The sequence below is a fragment of the Emydura macquarii genome, unplaced genomic scaffold, assembly GCF_026122565.2.
Source record: "Emydura macquarii macquarii isolate MOO-44397 ecotype Brisbane River unplaced genomic scaffold, CSIRO-AGI_Emac_v2 contig_3470, whole genome shotgun sequence".
NCBI classification, from domain to species: Eukaryota; Metazoa; Chordata; order Testudines; family Chelidae; genus Emydura; species Emydura macquarii.
The window spans coordinates 8,055,971-8,080,365 of record NW_027133607.1 but is presented as its reverse complement, the minus strand read 5'-3'; the positions used below and the strand labels follow the sequence as shown (position 1 = coordinate 8,080,365).

The following is a 24,395-nucleotide window of genomic DNA, read 5'->3' as shown; positions in this document are numbered from 1 at the left end:
ACGCGATGGGCTGATCCACAGGGATTGCCTTAATCGGCCTGTCCACACCAGGCTCCAGCTCACGTTAACCGGTGCCTTAAACCTCAGCCGGGGGGGCTGGCCGAGCGGCGGGGCCTTGAGTTACAGCTGCTGCTGCTGCTCCAGTCAGCGTGGGCAGCGCCGTGCCCAGAAGCTAAGCGAAGTCAGGCTAATGCAGTGGTGTACCGGGGTGGGGTGGGGTGGAGGCCCCTGGGTGGCGCTGTTTTAAGGCCTTCGTAGGCCCTAGGCACACTTGCTTTCGTAGGGCCCCCCCCGACCGAAATAACAAATTAATTTGATTTTAAGCTATTAATAAATAGTTTTTTAAATTAAAAATTATATATAACTTTTTTCGTAGGCCCTACGCTCTGTGCCTAACAGATAATGCGGCCCTGCTCCTGGGCTCCTGCCTGCAGGCGTTGGGGGGGGGGGATGCCAGCCTGGCCCGGCCCTTCACCACGCACAGGAGCCAGAGGGCACAGAGCCTCCTGCGCTCTCTGCCCGTCGTGACGGGCTGGCCCGGAGCGCACTTACCAGCCCCGCACTGGCTCAGAGGGGGGCAGCCTCAACCCCCGGCCTGGGTGGGGCGGGGAGGGCAGGCCCTTCATGATGCACGGGGGGGGAGGTGCAGGAGTGGAAGCAGGAGCAGCCGCCCCTCAGCCTCCTGCGGCCCCCCCCCCCCCCAGTCGTGATGGGCTGACCTGGCTCCCCCCAGGCTGAGGGGGGGGGGGCAAGGCCACCCCACCCTCCAAGCCGGCGCCAGGCTGTGGGGGCTGGAGCAGCAGGTAAGTGTGGGGGTGCTGGGCTGGCTCTTCAGGATGGGGGGGAGACACTGAGGGGCACCCCTCAGTGCCTCCACCCCCATGTCATGAAGAGCTGGCCCAGCCCCCCACTCCCCAGGCTGAGGGGAGGGGGGAGTGAGGCTACCCCATCCAAGCCAGCGCCAGGCTGTGGGGGAGGTGGGAGCCGTGCAGCAGTAAGTGCAAGGAGGCACGGCCCAGCCAAGCCTACATTTACACCCTCCCTCAGCAGGTACAGACCCCCCTCACTGGGGCCGCTGGGGGGCAGGGCCGGGACCCCTCCTGCCCTGTGCGGGGGGAGTGTGAGAGATGGGGGACCGCAAATGTAGGCTTGGTCCCCGGGCGCCGGTGATCCTCCGTACGCCAGCAGGTGAAGCTAAGCCCTGAGGAGCGCTGCGCCCAGCAGAAAACCAGGCAATGCAGCCTCGAGTGAACCAGTGCCTGCGGCGGGGGCCTCGCCGTGCAGGTTCTTTCATTAACCGCAGCCCCGGGGAGACACCAGGTGGCCAGTGGCAGCAAGATGATTAGGCAGGGAAAGCTGGCGTGGGGGCCAGGGGAGGAACAGATGCTGGAGCAGGCTGGCATTCAGGAGCCTGGCTGAAGTGTTGCTGATCCAGCTCGGCTGTGCTGTTCTACTTGTGAGCAGAGTGCGACGCGGTATCTATAGTGCCACGCCGGGGCTCGAACTTGGCCACAAAAAGCTCTCTGCCGCTCCTCAAGGGGGTTTTCCTTTGTCGGCAAAGCAGGCGAGGTTTGGCGGTGGGAGGGCCGTTGCACTGTGTGCTCCTCCACTGGTTTGTCGACAAAACGGTGTCGTGTAGACACGGCCCAAGAGACAGAGCTGCCCCTTGACCAGTTCATCCATCCGCTCCAAGGACTGGTTTGAGAGAAGGCAGGCACAGATACCCGTGCTACAGGTGACAGCAGCGGTGTAAGTGGAAGCATGCAGGCTGGGCAGGAGGGGCTGTGCCTTTCTGCCTTTCCCTCAAAGCTTTAAAAAACTGCCAGCGATTCAACCAGGAGCACGTGAAAGGCAGGTACGTGAGCGTGGGACATTGCCTCCACAATCCCACTCAGGTGCTCTAGGGTTCCTTTGTTTGCATTCTGGACCCTACTGTTCCCTTTCTTCACGGCTGGAAGGAATAGCTACTGTAGGAATACCTGGCTTGTCTCATGTACGTTTATTGGGGGCTGTGGTACACGAGCCTTTGATGCAAAGCACTAATGCAAAAGGCGGTAGCACTCAGCACTCCCAGCTCCTGGGGACAACAGACTGAAAGGATTTAGCTCCAAAGGTAACTTCAGCCCTCTCACAAAGCACCAGATGGAGCCATTGACTATTCAAGCTTCTGCAATGACTGGAAGGAAAAGGACAGTTACAAGCTATAGCGATATACAGCCCCTGGAGGAACAGGTGAGAGCGGCCTGATCTGAGTAATTCTCCACTCCACTCTCACACCCAGAGCCTGATCAATTCCCTCCGTTATTTAGAAGTCTGCATCATTAACTATGTTACTTGACTGGCTGCTTCTGCGTTTCTGCAATTCCCAGCATGGGCATTAGTGCACTTTCTGTCAGAGGTATTCCCATCGCAACCCCTCATTTCTCTTACCAATAGCTGCTTTTAAATGGGGCGACCATTTTCTGCAGAGTGCTGGTGAAATTATTTACATCAGTGACTAGGATCCCTTTGCTTTCAAAGGCCTCTCTGCTGACGCTGGGCTTGTCTGCAAATGGAAAAGCAGCAGTGAGAAGAATACGTGATGAAATGAAACGGTTCTTTTTGCTTATGGAAATCCTAAAGTTACTCAGCACTGTCAAACTGATGAATAAATATCTAACTAGCTGCTATGCTCTTCCTCCGGTCAGAGTGGAGTAGGTTCATCTGCCTGGAGCAAATGGCCGATTCCAATTATTTGCTGTTTTGCAAATTTCAGCAGTTAATGGGAAGTCTCTGTATCTGTTGAGCAGGCAATAATAAAATGATCAAATATAAGAAAACTTAGGAGTGCATAAACAGTCTTGAAAATCTGGCATGAAAATTTACCCAAGCAGGCAGAGAATTCTACTCTCCGGCCCTTTTCTGTGATGAATTATGACAACACAATATTTTATCAGCCTGACAAAAGAAGTGGAATTTTGCAATGCTTCAGAACAGCATCGGGGAAGCAGTACAGTGACTAAAGCACTGGAGTGGGAGACCTGGATCCTCTTCCTGCTCTGATTGTGTGACACTGCTCCTTGCATCAGCTTCCCCAGCTCCGAAGAGCAGTTAACATCATCACTTCACCAGGCTATTCCGCGCTTTAATTCCAGACATTTTTTGTAAAGCACGGTGAGATTATCCGAGGAAAGGAGCTCTCGAGTATGCTGCACCAAGTGTAATTAGTGTTATTAGCCATGCCTGTTTCATGGACCCATCTTTTTCTACCCTCCTAGACCGACAGGCTGCACTACTCTTTGAGCTTACAAGAAAACACTTATCTATGCAAGGTTCACAGAGCAGGTGATGAGCCTGAATGCACATCTGCCGGGGGGTAAGCATTAGCACATCATCATGCTCATTTTGAAGAAAGGGAACTGAAACGCAGAGGTCAGGTGACATCCTTCAAGTAAAAAAGCCAGACAGTAACAAAGCTGAGAATAAAACAAGATGTCTGTGCTTCTATCCCCCTTCACTACAGACACATCCCCCTTTCTCGGGATAAGAGTTCAGCTCCCAAATGAATCCTTTCTCGATTTGTACCAATTTTAATTCGTGTCAAAATCTGTTTGTCGTCCAAAGGGAATGTTTAATGGAATCCAGAACTATGTACCACCGGACATCCCTGTTTTGGGTACCCTGGCCTCATGCTGTGTTTCACACCCACCTACTGTGTCTGTCCTTTGTTAGCCCGTAAACAATTTGGGGGCAGGAATTGTCTATTTTAAGATTGTAAAGCACCCAGTACAAAGAAGCCTGAATGCTGATTGAGGCCAAATGGTCCTACTGCATAACAGCTAATTAGGGGTACCCAGAGCTCATTTCTTACCTGTGAGATACACAGCAAACCTAGCACTGATGTGCTGGACCTGCAAGTTCAGCAAGCACTTCAGATGCTCTGATTTTGTGCATGATTTGGAGTCACACTGATGGTAGTGAAGAACTTCAATGGTATTCGCTTCTTGGCATGATTTCAGGATCAAGCTCTTTTTGTGTGCAGTAGAATCCACCCTGTTGGAACGGAAACAAGTTTGACACAGTGAATCATGGCGTTAGTTTACATTCAGACAGAATCATCATGGATAATATTTAAAGCCTTTGTTTTATACACGTGTTCCTTTCCCCTGGACTTTCCTCCCTACAGCTCTGTATGTTTTTTAATCTGTGCTAATGAAATTACATTAGTAATCATCACGCCAGCTCTAAAACTGCCCAGCCACCTTGCAAGAAAGTTTGCCAAGGTTGCTCCCAAAGCTGACCACTGCATGGGTGGTCTCAGGGTAGCTTGGTATTGTCAACTCAGGTGTCTCATTACCAATAGCATAAAAGGGCTTGAGAAGGGCTGCTTGAGTCTAATTGAAGCAATGATTCCATCGATGTACCTAACGCCTACAGAGAGGCCTATGAGTGCACTGCAGGATCCTCCTCTAGTATATTCTGAATAAAAAGCTAACTGAGGATACGTCTACACTGCAAATAAAAAGCTGCAGCAACGTGTCTCAGAGCCTGGGTCAACAAAGGGGCTACAGCATTAAAAATAGTAGCGTAGATGTTTCCACGAGGGCTAGAGCCCCAGTTTTGAACCAGCCCACCTGGGTCCAAGCCCAAGCAGGAACGTCTACACGACTACGTTTAACACTATAGTGTGAGCTCAAGTCTGTAAATCTGGCTCTCAGATTTGCTGCCAGGGCTTTTTTTTTTTTCGCATTGTAGATGTATCCACGGAAGCCCAAAGTTTCTGCGACATCACAGGCTAGTCAAAGGGACACTGTCTGATGGAAAATCAGATTTTAAAGAATCAAAATTTCCTGACCTGTGTTAACACATTAGATCATTGAAGGTGAAAGAATTTTACAATTAATTTACTTTTCACCAGTTTTCCTTTCTGTATTTCTCTCTGCTCAGGCAGTGAAAACAGACCACTCAGTTTTCACCTCTCAGTCTACTAAGTTTCACTTTCTGGCTCACTCACTAGCTGGGGAAAATAAAAAAAAAACAGCAGGGGAATGTTCAAATGCTAACAAAAATTGTTTTCATTTTAAAAAAATCATGGAAGCAATATTATTAAAGGGACATTGTAAACTTTAAAAAAAATCACTTTTTAAAAAATGTATAGTTCTTATGAGTAGCACCTAAAATGACTGACGGATAGAAATGAGGGGAAAAGGTTTTTCCTCTATTTTTTCGAGCACATATAACTCTGTCTGTTTGACAGAACTTCCTGAATAGTTAGTTTCACTGTTTTCCTTGCTCAGTCTAGTCCCCTTATTGTTTGTGTGAGTCTTTCACATAGCAACAGGGGAGAGAAAAATGTTTTAAAATATACAAAGCCACAAACATTAGCCAGGAAACTTCGTGGCAGGTGCAGGACCAGAAAATACTTTAACTCATTTTTGAAATTGACAAGATTTCAGGTTGACAATGTCCCTTTAACCTTGGCTTTTCTAAAGCTCTGCTTTTACAAAACTTACATCGAGCCGAATTCGATCTGACAGTTTAATAATAATATAGTCAAAGCCACTTTTTCTGAAATTGCTTACTGGAAATTTGTAAATGAATAATTTCCTTTTTAATATCAATTGAAAAAAACACAACCCACTCCAAACAGCCCTGCCTAAATCAAACATTGAAGTCTTTGTACAGGTAACAAACACTCCCAATGATTTCAATGGGAGTTTTGCTCACTAAGGACTGCAGGATCTGGCCCAATGCCAGTAACGCCAGTGCAGCATGAGTAGCTTTTTAATTGCCTACACGATAGAACTTTGTTTTCGGTGTCGCTGCTCAATATGTCTGTGCACTGAATGAGGCAGGCGTCCTGTGGAAAGATAGCATGTGATCCTTTAATTAAAGACTATCGTGCATACGCACAAGGCAGATGAATTAAGGTTGCACAACCTTCATTCTGGCATTTTCTAACTCTGGACTGCTTGACTTTGCAAGCATAACCTCTATTACACTGTTTTGTATGTGTAATATTACGTGTAGTTTCACTGAATGAGGCCTTTTCTCAGACTCCCCGTTAACAGATTAAAGAAGAGTTTCTGTATCTGAGAGGAATTGTGTTCTGATGGCTAGGAGAAGATAGGGAGTCAGCGCTTCGCAGTTGTACCCTTGGTTCTGCTACTGAGTTGCCGTCTGGTCCAAGATCACACAACCAATCAGTGGCAGAGTCACAAGGAGCAAAGCACAAAATTTAAAGGGAGATCAACTCTAGCTGTGAAGCTTCTGGCTTTTGCTGATCTGTATCAGACAATTCTTTATCTTTACTTGATTTATAGATAGTCCAGGTTTGTTTCAGGTTTTAATGATAAACTTGCTGGAACTTGCTCATGTAAAAATTACTCATGTAAACAAAAAATAACATGAGCAGAACTTAAAGCCCTCTTCTCATTCCAATAAGGGACCCAGACTAGGTTTCAGACGCTCAGCTAGGCCTCTCAGTCCATACTGGATGTACTGAAGACTGTGATGTCAGGAGGTGTTACTTATACAACTGATAAAAGGCCATGCAGAAGGCCTGGATGCTAAAGGAATCAGACGGGGGCTTGTCTACAAAACACCACAGTGTGGACTCCAGGGGTGTGATTTCTAGAGCACTCTTACGTGTTGCACTCAGACCTCCACAGAGCCTGCTGGTGTGGTCTGAAAGGTATAGAATCATAGAACCGTAGAGTTGGAAGGGACCTCGGGAGGTCATCTAGTCCAACCCCCTGATCAAAGCAGGACTAACCAGGACTAACCTCAGCTAAATCATCCCAGCCAGGGCTTTGTCAAGTCTCACCTTAAAAACCTCCAAAGATGGAGATTCCACCACCTCCCTAGGTAACCCATTCCAGTGCTTCACCCCCTTCTAGTGAAAAACTTTTTCCTAATATTCAACCTAGACCTCCCCCACAGCAACTTGAGACCATTGCTCCTAGTTCTGTCATCTACCACCACTGAGAACAGCCCAGTTCCATCCTCCCTGGAACCTCCTTTCAGGTAGTTAAAGGCTGTTATCAAATCCCCCCTCATTCTTCTCTTCTGCAAACTAAACATGCCTAGTTCCCTCAATCTCTCCTCATAAGTCTTGTGCTCCAGCCCCCTAATCATTTTGGTTGCCCTCCGCTGGACTCTCTCCAACTTGTCCACATCCTTTTTGTAGTGGGGGGCCCAAAACTGGACACAATACTCCAAATGCGGCCTCACTAATGCTGAATAGAGGGGAATAATCACTTCCCGCGATCTGCTGGCGATGCTCCTCCTAATGCAGCCCAATATGCTATTAGCCTTCTTGGCAACCAGGGCACACTGCTGACTCATATCCAGCTTTTTATCCACTGTAACCCCCAGGTCCTTTTCTGAAGAACTGCTGCCTAACTTGTCGGTCCCCAGTCTGTAGCTGTGCATGGGATTCTTCTGTCCTAAGTGCAGGACTCTACACTTGTTCTTGTTGAACCTCATCAGATTTCTTTTGGCCCAATCCTCCAGTTTGTTTAGGTTCTTCTGTATCCTATCCCTACCTTCCAGGGTATCTACCACTCCCCCCAGGTTAGTGTCATCTGCAAACTTGCTGAGGGTGCAATCTACCCCATCCTCCAGATCATTAATGAAGATGTTGAACAAAACCAGCCGCAGGACCGACCCCTGGGGGACTCCGCTTGTGACCGGCTACCAGCTAGACATGGAGCCATTGATCACTACTCGTTGAGCCCTATGCTCTAGCCAGCTTTCTATCCATTTTATAGTCCATTCATCCAACCCATACTTCTTTAACTTGCTGATAAGAATACTGTGAGAGATCATATCAAAAGCTTTGCTAAAGTCATGGTATATCACGTCCATCGCTTTTCCCACATCCACAAAGCCAGTCACTTCTTCATAGAAAGCAATCAGGTTGGTCAGGCATGACTTTCCCTTGGTGAATCTGTGTTGACTGTTCCTGATCACCTTCCTCTCTTCTAAATGCCTTAAAATGGATTCCTTGAGGACCTGCTCCATGATTTTTCCAGGGATTGAGGTGAGGCTGACCGGTCTGTAGTTCCCTGGTTCCTCTTTCCTCCCTTTCTTGAAGATGGGCACCATATTTGCTTTTTTTAAGTCATCAGGGACCTCCCCCAATTGCCACGAGCTTTCAAAGATAATAGCCAATGGCTCTGAAATCACATCAGCCAACTCCCTCAGCACCCTCAGGTGCATTGCATCTGGCCCCATGGACTTGTGTATGTCCAATCTTTCTAAATAGTCTTGGACCTGTTCCTTCAGCACTGTGGGATGTTCACCTCCTTCCCATTCTGTGCCGCCCAGTGCAGCAGTCTGGGAGCTGACCTTGTCTGTGAAGACAGAGGCAAAAAAGACATTGAGGTACCTAATGTGCGTTAATGTAGTCCTGTTTGAAATGGGACTACACCAACACAAATGAGATATCTTGTCGTTTGTGCCAGCAGGGTCTACATGGGACAGTTAGAATGCAACACATTAGAGTGCTCTGGAAGTCACACCCCTGTGTACTGCCCTGCAGTGCCGTGTAGACAAGCCTTGGGAAGTCAGTCAGACAGTACTGTCATTACCTTATGTCTTCTTTTAGTTTTTTACTTTCTTTGTAGTGAAGCAGCCACTTCCACCTCCCGTTACTGTTCAGTTTTTCCAGTGTTTTAACAGTTTCCTTCAGCTGACCTGTGGGCATAAAACATTTCAGTGTGGAGTCTGAGAATCAGGTGGTGTCTGTCAAACCAGAAGTCCAAGCATTACTACCTGCAAGATGCGCATTAGCGTCTTCTTCAAGAGCAAAGGCCAAAAAGTCCATTAGAGGTTTGTGCTATTGTCAGAGAGTGTTCAAAGGGTTATCAGGACAGAGGCATCTTTCACCTTCAATTTGCCACTGAATCCAGAGAATAACATCTATTGGCCAAAAGACGTTACCCACGAACCACTGTCCTTCGGCCTGGGTGAAATGAATGAGTGGGAATCTCTGCCTGGTTTCTAGGGTACAGATGTTCACACCACAAAAAACTGCCCCTCTTGGTGGCACGAACTGACACCACAGATGTCAGAGACCATCTGATGTCGAACTACCACATCAGATGGTCTCTCAGTGTCAGGGTTAAGGAAAGCTGGTGACGGTGCCCATTTTGTGGGCAGAGGGAAGTCAATCTGAGGCCTTTCCCAAGCATTATGTTCAATAAATAGACAGAAAAAGCCTTTGGCAACTTGTCTTTTGTGTGGGAAAATGCTCCACTGTGCTCCACGCTGACTGGCTTTGGGAAAATTGGCAGTAACTTCTGCTACCGACCAACATCTCTCTATAGTCCCTGCCACTGTCAAGGCCTTCTAGTGTCATGTCTCCCCAGCTGTTCATTGTAACCCTGTCACTGTTATTACAGTGCTATGATGATCATCATCCTGCAGCAAAGACCAACAGTTTTCATTCATATAAAGGAGGTGGGGGTAATTAGACTCACCTAAAGTTACATTTCCTAACACTTCATCATCAGAGACCACAAAACCCCCCATGTGAAACAGCTCCTGATAAGTGTGATCAGTTATGTCCTCTGGGCTGTCCACTCCAGCAAATGTTACGTTGGGACAGTGCTTTAATCTCAGCAAAGAAGGAATCTGTTAAAGGCAAAAACATTCTTCATGTTCAATATGTACCTTTTAACTAGTTAGACTTCACACCACATACTCAGGAAATTCTCTCATTCTTTTTTCTTCTAGGAGATCCTGTGTCCCTGCTGGACTTTTGAGGGTGCCACCCATTTCCTCCTGTTTTATACACCCCACCCTTAAGTCTCCATAGCACAGTCCCTTCAAGCTGTGGACAACTCAATGGGACTCTGCAGGAGCTCTTAGCCCTCTCTTTAATAGCCCAGCGGTGATCACTGTTGAGGATATGAGGTACATCTCTACCACTCCTAGCCAAAGGGCTGGGCACTGGCAGCCTCTGTCAGCAATTCAAAGACTACGGGTATGTCTACACTGCATGCTAAGCCCAGGCTCTGACTCAGGTTTGAGGCCAAGACCACCTCCTGTCTACTGACACAAGACACAAAGAAGTCTGAGTCAGGACAGCAAGCTCTCAGGACTCGGGTCCTAGGACTCTGCTAAGGGGATGCGTCAGAGCCCAAGTCCTGCTGTGACTCAGGTCCAAATTCTATCGTCTTGCAGTGTGGACACAGGTCAAGCGACAGACCTGAGTCAGAAAGTCTGCATAGGGCAGTATGAACATGTTAGCCAGGCCATGAGACCCAGGTCCAGCAATTTTCAACTCAGGTTTACCATGCAATATGGAGGCTTAAGCAAGCAAACACTGAGTCCACAGAGCTGGGTTTAGTGGGCCGTGTAGACATGAGACCAGGTAGAATAATCAAAACTGGTTCACAGAATGTAGTGAACTCGAGTACGTCTTAAACGATGCCAGTTAAAAAAGACTGACAAAAGCTGGAAATGTGGACAGGAAGGGGTACTGGGTAAAATAGTCTCTGGTCACATCTTAGAATTAGCAAATACTGGGATAGGCCAATAGGTAACACTGAGAAAATGCAGGATTTAAAATGACCACACAGACCCCAGAGTGTTATTTTGAACGACGACTCTCCCGTCGTATAATTTCAGAAAGTGGCTATTCCTTTGCCTGTTCACTGCAAAGTGACTTCAAGAAAAGCCACACCTGGGTTTTACACCTTGTGTGCAGCACTTAGATACTGCAGGAATGCTGACAGGGATCTCAACCGGGGCCTAGGAGCCAGGAATTCCTGCATTTTGACCCTGGCTCAAACTGGTTTACTGTGCAGACTTGGAAAAGGTAAATGTGGTTAAACCAGATAGACCAGTTTGTAGTGACTTCTGAGGTTGTTAGCTATTCTGTGATATAAAGTGGAGCAACAGCAGTGAAAGAAATGGGCCCTCTGTTGTTGTTTTATTTTACAACCCCTTCGCCATGCACATTTGGTATTAGGTTAGCCTTAAATGGCAAAATCCTTAGAGCAACACCAGTTAGGATGCAGACATGAACAATTGCAGATAAAACTTTGGATAGGTGCAAAACGAGAAACCCATTTAAAAATGGATTGCCGTATTTAGAAATGGTGTTTCCAGTTTTGAAGAAAGAGACTTCTGAACCTACTTTATGAATATGCAAAGATATGTCCTCATTTCTAATAATGACAATCAGTCTGTCTGTCTCCAGGTGTTGTGTTTTACAGAAATTCAAAGGTTCAATTTCAGTGTGGCCACTTTTCTTCAGTAAGCTCTGAAACACAAATAAATCATTGCAACAAAATAAGAATGTTTGTATGGCCAACATTTTTACACCTTAACAAAAACAGGCCATTAAAATACGATTTCCAACTGAGTATGAAAACTATGATTTTCCTGCAAATAACCTGGATACTTAGATCCTTGATATGCTCAAGACCAACATGAAAACTAAATCTTGTCTTGTTTAGTTACTATGAAATGGGATTTCTCCCCAGTTCTGCAAACACCATTTATATAAAGTTTGACCTTATAAAGTCCAGGTTTATTAAATGAGGGTACCAGTCAGAAATGGAAAAAGTAAGCTATTTTATCAATATGCCTAAGGTGTATTTTGGTTATTGATTATTTTAGAAACAAAATAATTTAATTATCTGAAAATTCAACTTACTCTAAATGTCAAAGACAAAACTTTAAAAATAAATTTACCACTTGCTCAAACACCACACAGGAAGAGAAGAAGTAAGAAAAAATGGCAGTCACTTTGCAGTGGACTCTCCCGGTGCCAACCAGTATGCAGTGAGGAGAGATTTAAAATGGCTAGCACCTATATCATCTGAACTCATCAGCACAGCAAAATCTATGTTCATTCTCTAATACACCCTTGTTGGATACACATCTCAATCTGTATATTCCAGAGGGGTAGCTGTGTTAGTCTGTATACAGCAAAAACAACGAGAGTTCTGTAGCACTTTATAGACAAACGCAACCACAGGATTAAGTTGCTGAGGTAAAAAAAAAATGCACCCAGTCAATCAACTACATAGAAAAGTATGAGTTAGCAGATGGGCTTTCCTTCCACCATGCCCTGGAAGTCAGGCTATGGTTCTGTCAGACTAAGGCTGGGTCTACTCGAGTTGGCTGGAAAACGGAAATGCCTTTCTGCATAAAACATTGCATGTTTGAAATGTTTCTTTTGTCCGACACTGGGACAAAAGAGCAAACATGCACAATTTTTCATGGAAAGGGTTTTCCGGAAAAATTCTGTTTCAGAAGCACTGAAATGAAACGTTTTGGCTTCCTGGCTGCCCACTTGTAAGACACTTGTCAACTGCACTTAGGAAATTCGCAAGAGTCTGGCAGCCTGCCTGCCTGCAGGAGAGGGAGAGAGTCTCAAGGTGACACCCCCAGGCAGCTCTCCAGGAAAGCTTTTGTCAATTTCTCTGGCAGAAAGTGAACTTGAGGCGAGTCTGGTAGTCAGGCAGCTAGGGAGAGGTTATTTTGATTTTCCCAATGGAAAAGTCTCCCCCCACTCCCCCCCAAAACTGACATGTTCTTGTGAAAAGGGTTTTTTTTTTTTTTTTTTCTCAGAAAAGGCACAACTGTGAGCCTAGAGAAGGCACAGGCACACACCCTTGGTTTTTACCACCACGTTTTCTAGACCAGCTCAGAGCTGGGTGTAGACAACAACAGTGGTAAAGAGGCCAGTGACTGTCTACGCTGGCTCGCCTACTGTTGCTACTGCCAGTGCAACGGAAACGAAGAGATTTCCCCCCCCAAAAAAAACTCTAGTGTAGAGATAGTCTAATTGAGGAAACAAATTCCAGTGTCAAAGACGCTGTATTGAAAACCACCTTACGGTAGCACACAGATATTCACTGTAACACTTGGACTCTTGACTAAACTTGGCTGTCACAATCAGGCGCAGTGAGATAGGCCAGTTTCTCAGATTAAACAGGAATCAAACCATGTTCTGTAAGGTTTTTTTTTTTAAAAGCACCATCATCAATATCTTGAACCAGGACCAAAAGCCAACAGAAGACACCAGTGCTGTCTATGGAACACGGGTGCAATGTGCTCTCTACAATTAAGTACCCTAAATAGTTGGCCACTATAGTTTACACCACCTGAAATGTGTGTACGTTCTCTCCATTGGGATGAACCACGTCCCCAGAGCAAGTAAGCAAGACCTAAATCAGAAACAGTCATAGCTGTGTAAAATGCAGATTAAAAAAAAAGGAATTTCAAACCAGAAAAGCCACCTGGGACTCCAGGACAATCAAGGAGCCAGGACTATTCCCGAACTGTGCAACTCCATGACAAACGCTGAGCAACGACTGCCTCGCCTTCTTCCCAGTGTAAACGTTTTTTTAAAAATTATGACGTGTACACAGACTAATGCCACGATGCAGCCTGGCAAATTCAAACCTTAGCCAGCTGGCACATGGATGATAGTTCAGTTCTGTGGTTTACTCATTTTCATTACTACTATGAACAGAAAAAAAAACTGATTTGCTGGATTAGCCTTTAGTGCCTGAAGATCACATCTTCGGTCACAAGTGAAAATTAATCTGGTGATCTCTGATCCTAGTTCCCCTGTTAATGCATCACAAAACTACCACACACTTCAGCATAATTTGCTTGAATTATGGCTCCAGAGAGCTAAGATAAAATAGCACAGGATCAGGACTGCCGTGGAGCTGTGTGGGGGGCCCTCTAAGACTGACATAGCAGGAGGGTACTGCAGATCAGCATAGATGAGCATTGGCCAAATCGTGTGGGTAAGCTTATGCAGAGACCGTCTGCGCCACACCTGGCTCAAGCCAACGGTACAGTTCAACATTATAAGAAGCATTAAGTTCACTCACAATTTTAAACAAACTAGGAAGATTTAGAAGTTGCCACATTACCTTCATTCTCATAAAGAAAGGATCATCTTCTGTTTCAACTAGGTAGAACCTACAAGCATTTTTGCAAGCCTCTTTAACAACACTTTTCAGTCTGTAGTGTAGGGTGTTGCATAAGTCACTAATCATGGTCTCATAGGAGGCTGTTCTTTTGGGAAAATATGTGCATTTTTTCCTTTTGCTTGCCGACTCTTCTGAGGTACCGCTCTGATTTCTTCCTTTGTTACCCGCGTGTATATTGTTCAACATCACCCTGTTGAACTCAGCATATTCATTTAGAATGATCGAAATATCCCCCCGGGATTCTTTTAGCTGATCGTCATATTTTAACTTGCGGAGATGTAAAGGAATAGCATAGTCACCGCCCAGGCTTTTGACTTTTGCAGCGTTTCTTTCATTGCTAAATTTACCCTGCCATGGGACACAGAGAGGAGGCTCAGCAAAATCTGTGAACGTATCATTTCTCAGATGCCAACTTGATCTACGCCGCCTTGTGTCTGAACGCACAACTGTTACCAGAAGGGGGCTCCGACTTCTGGGTGGTGCATTTAGACTAGGAACTTCAGGAGCCTCTCTGAGGGGCAAAGTCTCAGCCATTACCTGGGGAGAAAACTGTTTTGGAAAGACACTGTTGGAGGTAGAAAGTGGTGATTGCCGGCTTTTTATTACTTGCTTTAGCTTATAACTGAAACGCAGACACTCCGTATCTAAAGTGTTCTGGGTAAGATCATCAATAACCTGCCAGGTCCTAGTCAATGAGCTTATTAAGTCAGATCGTTCCACAAAACGGGCACGTCTCTTTGAAGATTGTAAAGTTCTAGTTGTGTCTTTGTGTTTTTTGGTAACAGTAAAGTTTGTATAATCCCTTGGGATGCCCTGATCATCTTTAATATTGACAAAAGGTGGCACATACCTATGATCTTCCCTTAACCCAATGGGCCAGCCTGACTCAACAACTGAAAACCTTTTGTCTGCTTCTAAGGAGTACCAGTCATCACTCTTACAATTTTTGTTTTCTGAGCTTATACATGAACAATCATAATCAGTCCGTGTAACTGTTGTTGCATGGATAGCATCAATGACTCTTGAACTACAAGAACCTCTAAATTTAACTGTGGGATGTGCCATGCCTCCAAAATATTTTTTATCAGGGTCTCCAGAAAAAGATTCATATGATAAATTTTCAGAGGTCAAATGCACACCTATACCTTTGGTAGGGAATTTTGTACCTTGGTTGGCCAAATGTTCCTCCAAAATATCCTCAGTATCACTAAGTTCTAGAGTCTCTCTAGAGTGTGTTTGTGCGTGTAATGTTGTAGGCATTTGAACAGTGGAAACAGGAATTTCTTCCCTAGTGACGTCTGAGTCAGTATGATATGAATCAACAAACATACTAGATTCTTCCATCATACAATCACTCAGCAGTTCTGTTTTTTCACAAACTGAGCTCTGTTCACATGCTTGTGTGAACTGCTCCTCCTCCTCCTCTTCTGAGACAGATGCAGTGCCTGCATCAGATTCCTCACGTGATGTGGGTTCTTTGTCCTCATTCTCTGGTAAGTCCGCTACTTTACCGACAGGGATTTCATGTTCTAAAAACATGTCTTTTTTGGCCTGTTCTGTGTAACAAGAACTTGAGAAGTCTTCCACAGCAGAAGAAGCTATCTCCACTTCTAGCTGATCAGTGTGGTCAGTATTCATACTTTTGGAAAACACTGGATCCTTCTCACTTTGTTCTAATAAGCTATTGTGCACATCTGTCTCTCTGCTGACGGGGATCCGATGCTGCTGAAAAGCAACACCAGTCAACGATTCTGGGTTAGGCCACGTGAGCTTGTCAGTTGGAGAAATCTCTTCCTCACTCTCTAGTAAGTCTGCTATTTTAACCACAGGGATTTCATGTTCTAGACATTTGTCTTTCTTTGGTTGTTCTGTATAACAAGAATTTGAGGAGTCATCCACAGCAGACAAGGCTGTTTGACTCCCAGAGATGGAGCATATCTTCATAACATCTATTTGATCAGTGTGGCCAGAATTCATATTTTTGCAAAGTGCTGGATCATGCTCACTTTGCTCTACTATACTTTCGGGCAGTTCAGTCTCTCTGCTGATAGGGCTGCTATGCTGATGAAAAGGAGTACCAGTCATCAATTTGGGGTCCATAGGAGAGGGCTTGTCAATTGGACTTGTTTCTTCCTCCCTCACAATAAGACTGTGCATATACTGATGGTTTACAAAATTAATTTGTTTCAAATCCATATGGTCTTTAGCAAAAGATTTTTCATTAGCCACTGATAAAGCACAAGCTGATTCTACCAATTTGCAAAAAGAGGTCTCATGTTCTCCACATGTAACAACCATAGTCATCTGGTTTAATTCATCAATACATGGTGACTTTTTAGTAACAGAACAGACTCCGGTATTCTTAAATTTGTCACAGCTTTTCTCAGCTTCAGTGTCAGCTTCTACGTTTGTATTTTCAAAGATTAAGCATGGGCTTTCACTTGCTCCTAAAGATTTGTTCAGCATCTCGGTCATGTCAGTAGAAGAGCTCTTCTGCTCTCCTTGAGTTGCTGTATTGCTTTGTACTTGATTTGACTCTTTAACACTCAGAGAATAATCAGCAGAACCAGTTCCTTTGTCTTCCTGAGAAATGCAGCTGTCCTCTACTGAATCACTTTGTGCTGATGACTTAATTTCTTCAGCTAGTTGGACAGTGACTTCTTGGTTCTCGGGAAGTACATCTGCAGACTGTGTTATTTCATCAGAAGGTACTTCATGGATTGGACTTGCACCAGGTGATAATGTTAGAGTTAATACACTATCAGAGGGTGTCTCCAAGTCAACTGGACTGATTGCTCTGCTGTCTTCGGGCATGCAACTTTCCCTAGGAAATACTAAACTGATCGGATCCTGGTCCATATCTTCACGTTCCAGATCGGCATCATGAATTTCTTCAGCTGTTTTGCCAGTGACCTCTTGGTTCTCAGGAAGTACATCTGCAGATTGTGTTATTTCATCAGAAGGTACTTCATGGATAGGACTTGCACCAGGTGATAATGTTAGAGTTAATACACTATCAGAGGGTGTCTCCAAGTCAACTGGACTGATTGCTCTGCTGTCTGCTGTCTTCGCATGCAACTTTCCCTAGGAAGTACTAAACTGATCGGATCCTGGTCCATATCTTCACGTTCCAGATCGGTATCATGAATTTCTTCAGCTGTTTTGCCAGTGACCTCTTGGTTCTCAGGAAGTACACCTGCAGATTGTGTTATTTCATCAGAAAGTACTTCATGGATAGGACTTGCACCAGGTGATAATGTTAGAGTTAATACACTATCAGAGGGTGTCTCCAAGTCAACTGGACTGATTGCTCTGCTGTCTTCGGGCATGCAACTTTCCCTAGGAAGTACTAAACTGATCGGATCCTGGTCCATATCTTCACGTTCCAGATCGGTATCATGAATTTCTTCAGCTGTTTTGCCAGTGACCTCTTGGTTCTCAGGAAGTACACCTGCAGATTGTGTTATTTCATCAGAAAGTACTTCATGGATAGGACTTGCACCAGGTGATAATGTTAGAGTTAATACACTATCAGAGGGTGTCTCCAAGTCAACTGGACTGATTGCTCTGCTGTCTTCGGGCATGCAACTTTCCCTAGGAAGTACTAAACTGATCGGATCCTGGTCCATATCTTCATGTTCCAGATCGGCATCATTACTTTCAGAAAGTGCTAAATCAATTGGTTCTACATCTATACTTTCATAGTCAAAATCTTCCTCTTCCTCCTCCTCCTCCTCTTCCTGGTTTTCTAATGGATCCTTCGATTCTCTCACTTTTCCGCATGGGCTATTGGGTTTTGTGCTCCTATTGTTCGCTTCTGACTGTACTGCTTCACAGGTATGTAGTGAGTCATCACCATCAGCGTGGCAACTGTCTTCATCCTCTGCAGAGAGAGTGATATTGTCCCATGTCTTTCTTTCCTCAGACATGACAGTATCATCACTAATAATCACTGGCTTAATAACAATTTCCTGCTTCTGTGAAAATGCAAAGTCACTCTGTGAAACTTGACTTAATTTAAGGGCTTCATGTGCTTCGTCTGAGCCATCAGCGAAAAGTTCTTTAGGTCTTACACTCGTATTGCTGTGTTTATCAGAAGGGTTGCAGGTAGAGCTAATGATAGACATTACAGGGTCCAGCAACTCCTCTCTTTCACTTTTTTCTTCATCAACCTGAAATTACAAAGTTTGAAATTTAACTTTTGAGAAAGAGAAATGTAGGAAGAGAAAGATCTCCGCAGCTGGCGAATATATCTTTTTTAATCCTCAAGCTGTCCTCAGCTGATTTTTTTAAAAAACCCCAGATAAATTAATTTAAATTCACATCTCAAATATTTTACTGTCAAATTCTGTCCTCAAAATAGACAAGTGAGCCCATGCATGTCCCCCATCCTTCAAATTCCCCCTCAAGATCTGCTTCTTCTGTGATACTTATAGGATATTGGCAGCCAGCAACAGCTAGGAAGATGTCAGGCAGGAATTCCTGATTTTCTGTTTTGTTTATTTGTATCTTCATATTTATTTTTAAAAAAAACTGCCTGGAAACTATCTCATGGTGCACAGAGCTAATCTATCTCACCATACGCTCCTATCTCTACCACCTTTGTCCTCTCTTTCCAATGTTTTGTTGTTCTCGCTTATTGCATCTCGCCTTGAATTAGGTTGTAAGTTCTTTGGCGTGTGGGACTGCCTCTTACTATGCCCCTGTGCATTTGTACGACACCTAGCACAATAGGGCCCTGATCCCAATTATGGCTTCTGGGTGCTACTGCAATACAAGTAACAATGAAATCGACAGACATGGTTCACATTAATCTGAGGGCTGAATCTGGCTGTAAAAGCTCTGACTCGTTTAACTGTGGGGTAATGGGCTCTCCGAGGGACTGATTTCTAAAACCCACTAATGTGTGGTACATTAATTGGTCTGCGTGGAGCCTGCTGGTGCGCTTTAATGCAGTACTGTTTCAAACAGCACTATGTTAAAGCACACCAGCAAGGTCTATATGGACCAATTAATGTGCAACATGTTAGTATGCTTTAGAAATCATTCCCCTGTAGAGCACATTACCCTACCTTGTAAACAAGCCCCAGGTGGACAAAAGTAGTACTACATTAAAGCGCACCAGCAGGTTCTACACGACTCAATTACAGTGCAAGACATTTATGAGCTGTAGAGAAAACAACCCCACAGAGCACATTACCCCACCATATAGATAAGCCGTTGGGTTCCTCCCAAAGGACTTCGAAATTTTTACAGTACAATACTAAAAATGTGTATTAAAAAGTTGTGGTACATCCTTTAACCCACAAAAGGGGACATTCCTATGTAGTCTCGCAATTTGTCCAAGAGGCACCTATTTTACAAAAATATTTTGGTCTGCGTGTTCAGTTTCAGAAAGTGTGCAATTTATTTTTGACATTCTGATTAGGACCCAGGAGGGGAAAAAACCCACCTTTCCCAGACTCTAAACACCTTGACAAGTCATTGAACAAACAAAAGCGGCTTAGCAGCAAACCCCATGGTCCCTGGGTGACTGGCTCCATTAAGGAGAGATGGGGCCAAACAGGCCTGTACTGTAATTAATTAGCTGCTTCCCAGCCTGAGGGTGCAGGACTAAGGAGAGTCAGGTGATAGATCAGTGGGCACCGGGGCCTTATAAAAGGGCTAGTGAGTTCAGTCTGAGCTGGAACTTCAGGAAGTGAGTGGGCAAGCAGGCAGGCTCACTCCTATGGAAGGCCCTGAGTCAGGGCCTGTGAGAGCACAATGATACTCCAGGGGTCCCAATCTAGGGGCTGAGTGCTCTATCCCAAAGCCAAAAAGACTCTGAAAAGGTAGCCCAGAAAGGGGGAGGGGAATAGGGTCCAGAGGGTGGGCTGAAAAGAAGCCCTGAAGGGCAGAAGAACCCTTCTGTTCTTTAGATCTTTGAACTTTTGCTACCCTGGATCAGGTAATGTTGGTTAGAGACTTGCCCAGAGGAGGGCTAAGTCACATCTCCAGCACAGATTGGTGGCTGGAAGGCCGAGGATACCAACCCTGGGGAAGGAAACTGAGGAAGGGAGTGCCACGCTCAGCCAGCAGGGGGCATTACAGGGCAGCCACACACCATGACACACCCCCTATAGTGCAGCAGTTCCCAAACTGCGGGTCGTGACCCCAAGTAGGGTCGCTTCATCAGTAGATGGGGTCACGGCCATCCCGAGTGTACAGAAGACGCCATTTTACAAAACGACCTTCCCCGCCCAGCGTGACCTCACACGCACCGTATGCACGAGGTCACGTCGCACGGAGGATGCTATTTTGCTCTACTACACAGCGCCCTCCATGCAGCCTGACCTCGCACGCGCCGTATGTGTGAGAGCTCATGCAGCCCAGAGGACGCCGTTTTGTAAAGCAAAATGGCAGCCTCCTGGCGGCGTGACCTTGCATGTACAGTGCGTGTGAGGTCACACGGCAGGGAGGACGCCATTTTTAAACGGCAAATTCCATGCTGTCTGGGGTCGTGGGAAACAACACATCTGAAAATGAGGTCGTGCAGGAAAAATGTTTGAGAACCGCTGCTGTAGAGAAAAAACCCTGCCAAACGTAACAAGACATCCCAAGCTCAACAGCTAAACCACCCTCCCCATCACCCCCAAATCAAAACACCCATGCAGACAGACAGCCTTTGCAATGTGCCATAAAGGCCAACAAGTTCAGGCTCCGTTGAACTGAGGGTGAGTGAATTCCAATCACAAAGGGCCTTCGTGCATGCAGACTGTCTGGCCAGCGTACTTACAAAGGGGGGCTTCATCTCACACACCTTGGCTGAGCACAATGTGGCCGGGGCCACAGGGCTTCGTGTGCAACGGCAAAGAACGTTATGCGGGTCTAAGCAATGAAAACACCCTCCCAGCCTCTGCCTAGGGGTCTGTGATGTCAGGAGACGCTCTGAGAGAGCTCTGAAGTCTGAACTTGGGACTCAGCTGTCTGCCAAGAACTACTGAAGCACCGCAGATTCCACTTAATAGAATCCTGGCAGGACAGCTTCTGTTTAATGGGAATGTACGGCTGGGACCCCATCCCCTGGACATCAGTGATAATGGAGTTCAGATATTGGCAATGGCGATGCATGCTGCTTAGCTGCAGGTAGGCTTCTGTGTCTGCAGCCAGGGAAGGAAGGGCTGAGGTGGGCCTGCCCCGGCTGCACCCCGCAAACCTGCCTGCATGCAGAGACTACCCAGGAGCTAAGAGGCTGGGAGGGGAGGCAATGGGGCAAGGCAGCAGCCAGGAGAGGGGCAGAGGATGCATCCTGGAGCCCAGAGCTACGCAGCACCGCTCCTTGCCCTCTCCAGGCTGCACCCTGCTGAGGGGATTGCAGGTAGCGAAGGACGCGCTGGGACGTGCTGAATCCTGGAGAATACAGGGAGAGGTATGGTGCTGGCACCCAACACCCCTGCTCTCCATAGAAAGCCCCAATATCTGGCCTGCAGCTCCCCTCCCCACCGCTGCCCTGCCCACCGCAGGCACATCCCCGTGCTTCCTTCCCTGGCTGCTGCCGTACGAACATGCCTTCCGCTTATTATCAACTTCCAGATAACAGCAACATTCTGCTGGCAGCTGAGGGGTTGCTAATCAGCAGAGTCGACAGTATGATTAGTTCCCATCTGCAGGGAGGGCTCAGGGCCTTCCGGACTCCTCACACTTCTCCCCGTTCTGCCATGTTCCTCTCCATCGAAAGAGTCGCTCTTGCGACAACATTCCCTGAACAGGGATGGACACAGCTCCTTCTAGCAGCCGTGAACACTGTTCTGTGAAGCCAGCAGAAGGAGCAAAGATCACTAGAGTGGGAAACCAGGCCCCCTTTTGCCCCGTTTTCACATGACTGGACATGGATCTTCGAGGCAGGTGTTTCTGTTACAAACACGCCATGCGCCTGCCCTGTGTGGTTGAATTTCTTACATAACTACGCCAGTTGAAATCCATGATCTTACCTTACTGAGCGTATGGGCAATATCTACGCATCCATCAACAATGACCTCTTGTGGTCCGTCTTTCAAAGGCAGGCTGCTAGGCTCGCCGCAGTCACTGTTTGAACAAATCCTTGTGCAACTCATGGATGATGGTTCATCACAAGAAAGCGGTTTCTCAGAGGAAGAAGATACTGTGCTATGGATACTGGTGGAAATCGGACTGGCCTCCGATTGAGAGTCTGCAGGACATTTTGCCAAGCCAAAAGATCCCTCACAGTCTTCACTTAATTCAGAAGGATCCAGAGTATTGCTGGAAGTCTGATTAGCCTCAGACTGAGAATCTGCAGGACGCTTTTCTAGATCAAAAGATCCTTCACAGTCATCACTTAATTCAAAAGGCTCCAGAGTATTGCTGGAAGTCTGATTAGCCTCAGACTGAGAATCTGCAGGGCGCTTTTCTAGATCAAAAGATCCTTCACAGTCATCACTTAATTCAAAAGGCTCCAGAGTATTGCTGGAAGTCTGATTAGCCTCAGACTGAGAATCTGCAGGGCGCTTTTCTAGATCAAAAGATCCTTCACAGTCATCACTTAATTCAAAAGGCTCCAGAGTATTGCTGGAAGTCTGATTAGCCTCAGACTGAGAATCTGCAGGGCGCTTTTCTAGATCAAAAGATCCTTCACAGTCATCACTTAATTCAAAAGCATCCAGACTACTGTTTATTGATACATATTTTTCAGGGTTACTGTGTTCTACCACCTTTCTTGTACTGCTCAGGAATTTATTTGGTTTGCTGTAAAACAGAGCTACCCACATGTGAAGTATAAGCTTCATTTCTTCCACATCATCAGGTATATCAGGGTCCCAGGGCCTGGAGGGAAAAAACAAACAAATTTAATTTCTCTAGCTGGTTGTGCAAAACTAATTCATCTCTGTTCAATGGATTCAGAAGTCTCAAAAACAGGGAACTGCTACCAGGAGTCTAAATGATAAACTAGGTGGTTGTTTGGTTTTCCTTGTCTGAAAAAGGGTGGAATTTGTAGCCATAAATGAGTGGCTACAGTTTCAGATTTTCAATTCATTGGCTTGTGGACACCAGGTGTGAACACGTAAGCAGGTATCCGACATGCCTTTATTTTGTTAAAAACAAAACAACTGAGCACGTATGGATTACAAACAGGAAGAGAATCAATTTCTGTATTCAAATTATTCCAGAAATCTTCTCTCCAAGGGAAGTGAAGAGAGAGACCTAAAAGGAGTGACAAAGAAACCCCTTTTCAAAAGGGCTCCAAAAGTACTGTAGAGAAGTTAGGGCAAGAAATATATATAATTTACCCACCACTGATCCACTTACCCATGTAGAGCACGAATTACAGTTTTCTCTAAAGAATTGTTGGTGTATTTGCTATCTAAATTGAAGAGGTATTCTGGTTCCCAGTGACATGTCACCTTAACAGACCCATCACAGCTCTTCACTGTGTGAGACTTGGAGAAGTCCTCCTTTAACCGGGAAGACAGCGCACTTCTTCTGCGTTTTACTAGCAAGTCGTCAAATGGCTTCTGCAGAGGAGTGCTGTTCTGCTGATGCCGAAAAGGCAGAACTTTCCCAACCAAAGGACCTGTTTTCGCGCTTTTAGCTCCGTTTCTGAAGGCAGCAGGGCCCTGTGCTCCTTTTGGGAAGGTGTGTTTTCTAGAATGTTCCGGCACCTGTGAGGCGTAAGAATGCTCAGAGGAAATAGATGAATATTTGTTCCCATCTAAAGTATCTAGAACCTCCTTGGAAAGCAACGGACGGGCTTTTGCAGAATTAGGGCTTGCACAGTTCTTCTTGCTGGAAATGACAGGACTTTTCTCTCTTGGGATAGAAGCTAAATCTTTTCTTAAATCAGATTTTGCAGGACACGAAAGTTTCTGATTCTGCGTTTTGCTAGAAGAGGATTCTCCCTTTAGATGTTTATCCACCCGGTGGTATTCATGATCCGAAGCAATTCGCGACGGCTTCCTTTTACGAAGAGAGCGTCGCTCTTTTGACGGGCCATAAGGAGAGGCAACTCTACTATCTTTATGAACAAGTGGAGGAATGCAAGAACTCAGAGCTAGATCAGCCAACATATTCAAAGCATGCGATTCACAATTACTTCCTTTCAGAGTCAGGCTGACATCTGGAGCAACAACAATTTCTGTGTAAGTCTCATTTGTGCCATTGGCTGTCCCTTGATTTTTTAATGGAATTTCATTTGGTGACAGTGACGAAGTCTCTTTCCTTTCTGCACAAGAAAAATAAAATCAGATAAATACAGAACCACTGGATTTTATCATAAGAAAGGCATAATGTAGAATTTCTGCTCTTAAAAGTGAGTGTCAAAATGGCATCATGGCAATTATTGCTTCTCAATGTTTTCCATATCAAATGTACCCAGTTTACAAGTAAAAAAATATTTACTGAGTGATAAAGTTTGCAAATTTAAAATAAAGTTTAAGAAACACAAAAGTTAAT

The 24,395-nt window shown here is 45.6% G+C and overlaps 1 protein-coding gene across 1 annotated transcript in view; it reads right to left on the bottom strand.

Moving 5' to 3' along the window:
• Positions 1–2,426: 2,426 nt before the first annotated feature.
• Positions 2,427–24,395, bottom strand: part of TASOR2 (transcription activation suppressor family member 2) — a 41,157-nt gene continuing 19,188 nt past the window's right edge. Inside the window, 10 exon segments of the mRNA XM_067534973.1 lie at positions 2,427–2,545; positions 3,851–4,032; positions 8,574–8,679; positions 9,465–9,618; positions 11,129–11,254; positions 13,890–17,018; positions 17,021–18,121; positions 21,920–22,176; positions 22,480–22,769; positions 23,253–24,161. Of these exon segments, the coding sequence (XP_067391074.1) occupies positions 2,427–2,545; positions 3,851–4,032; positions 8,574–8,679; positions 9,465–9,618; positions 11,129–11,254; positions 13,890–17,018; positions 17,021–18,121; positions 21,920–22,176; positions 22,480–22,769; positions 23,253–24,161 (6,373 nt within the window).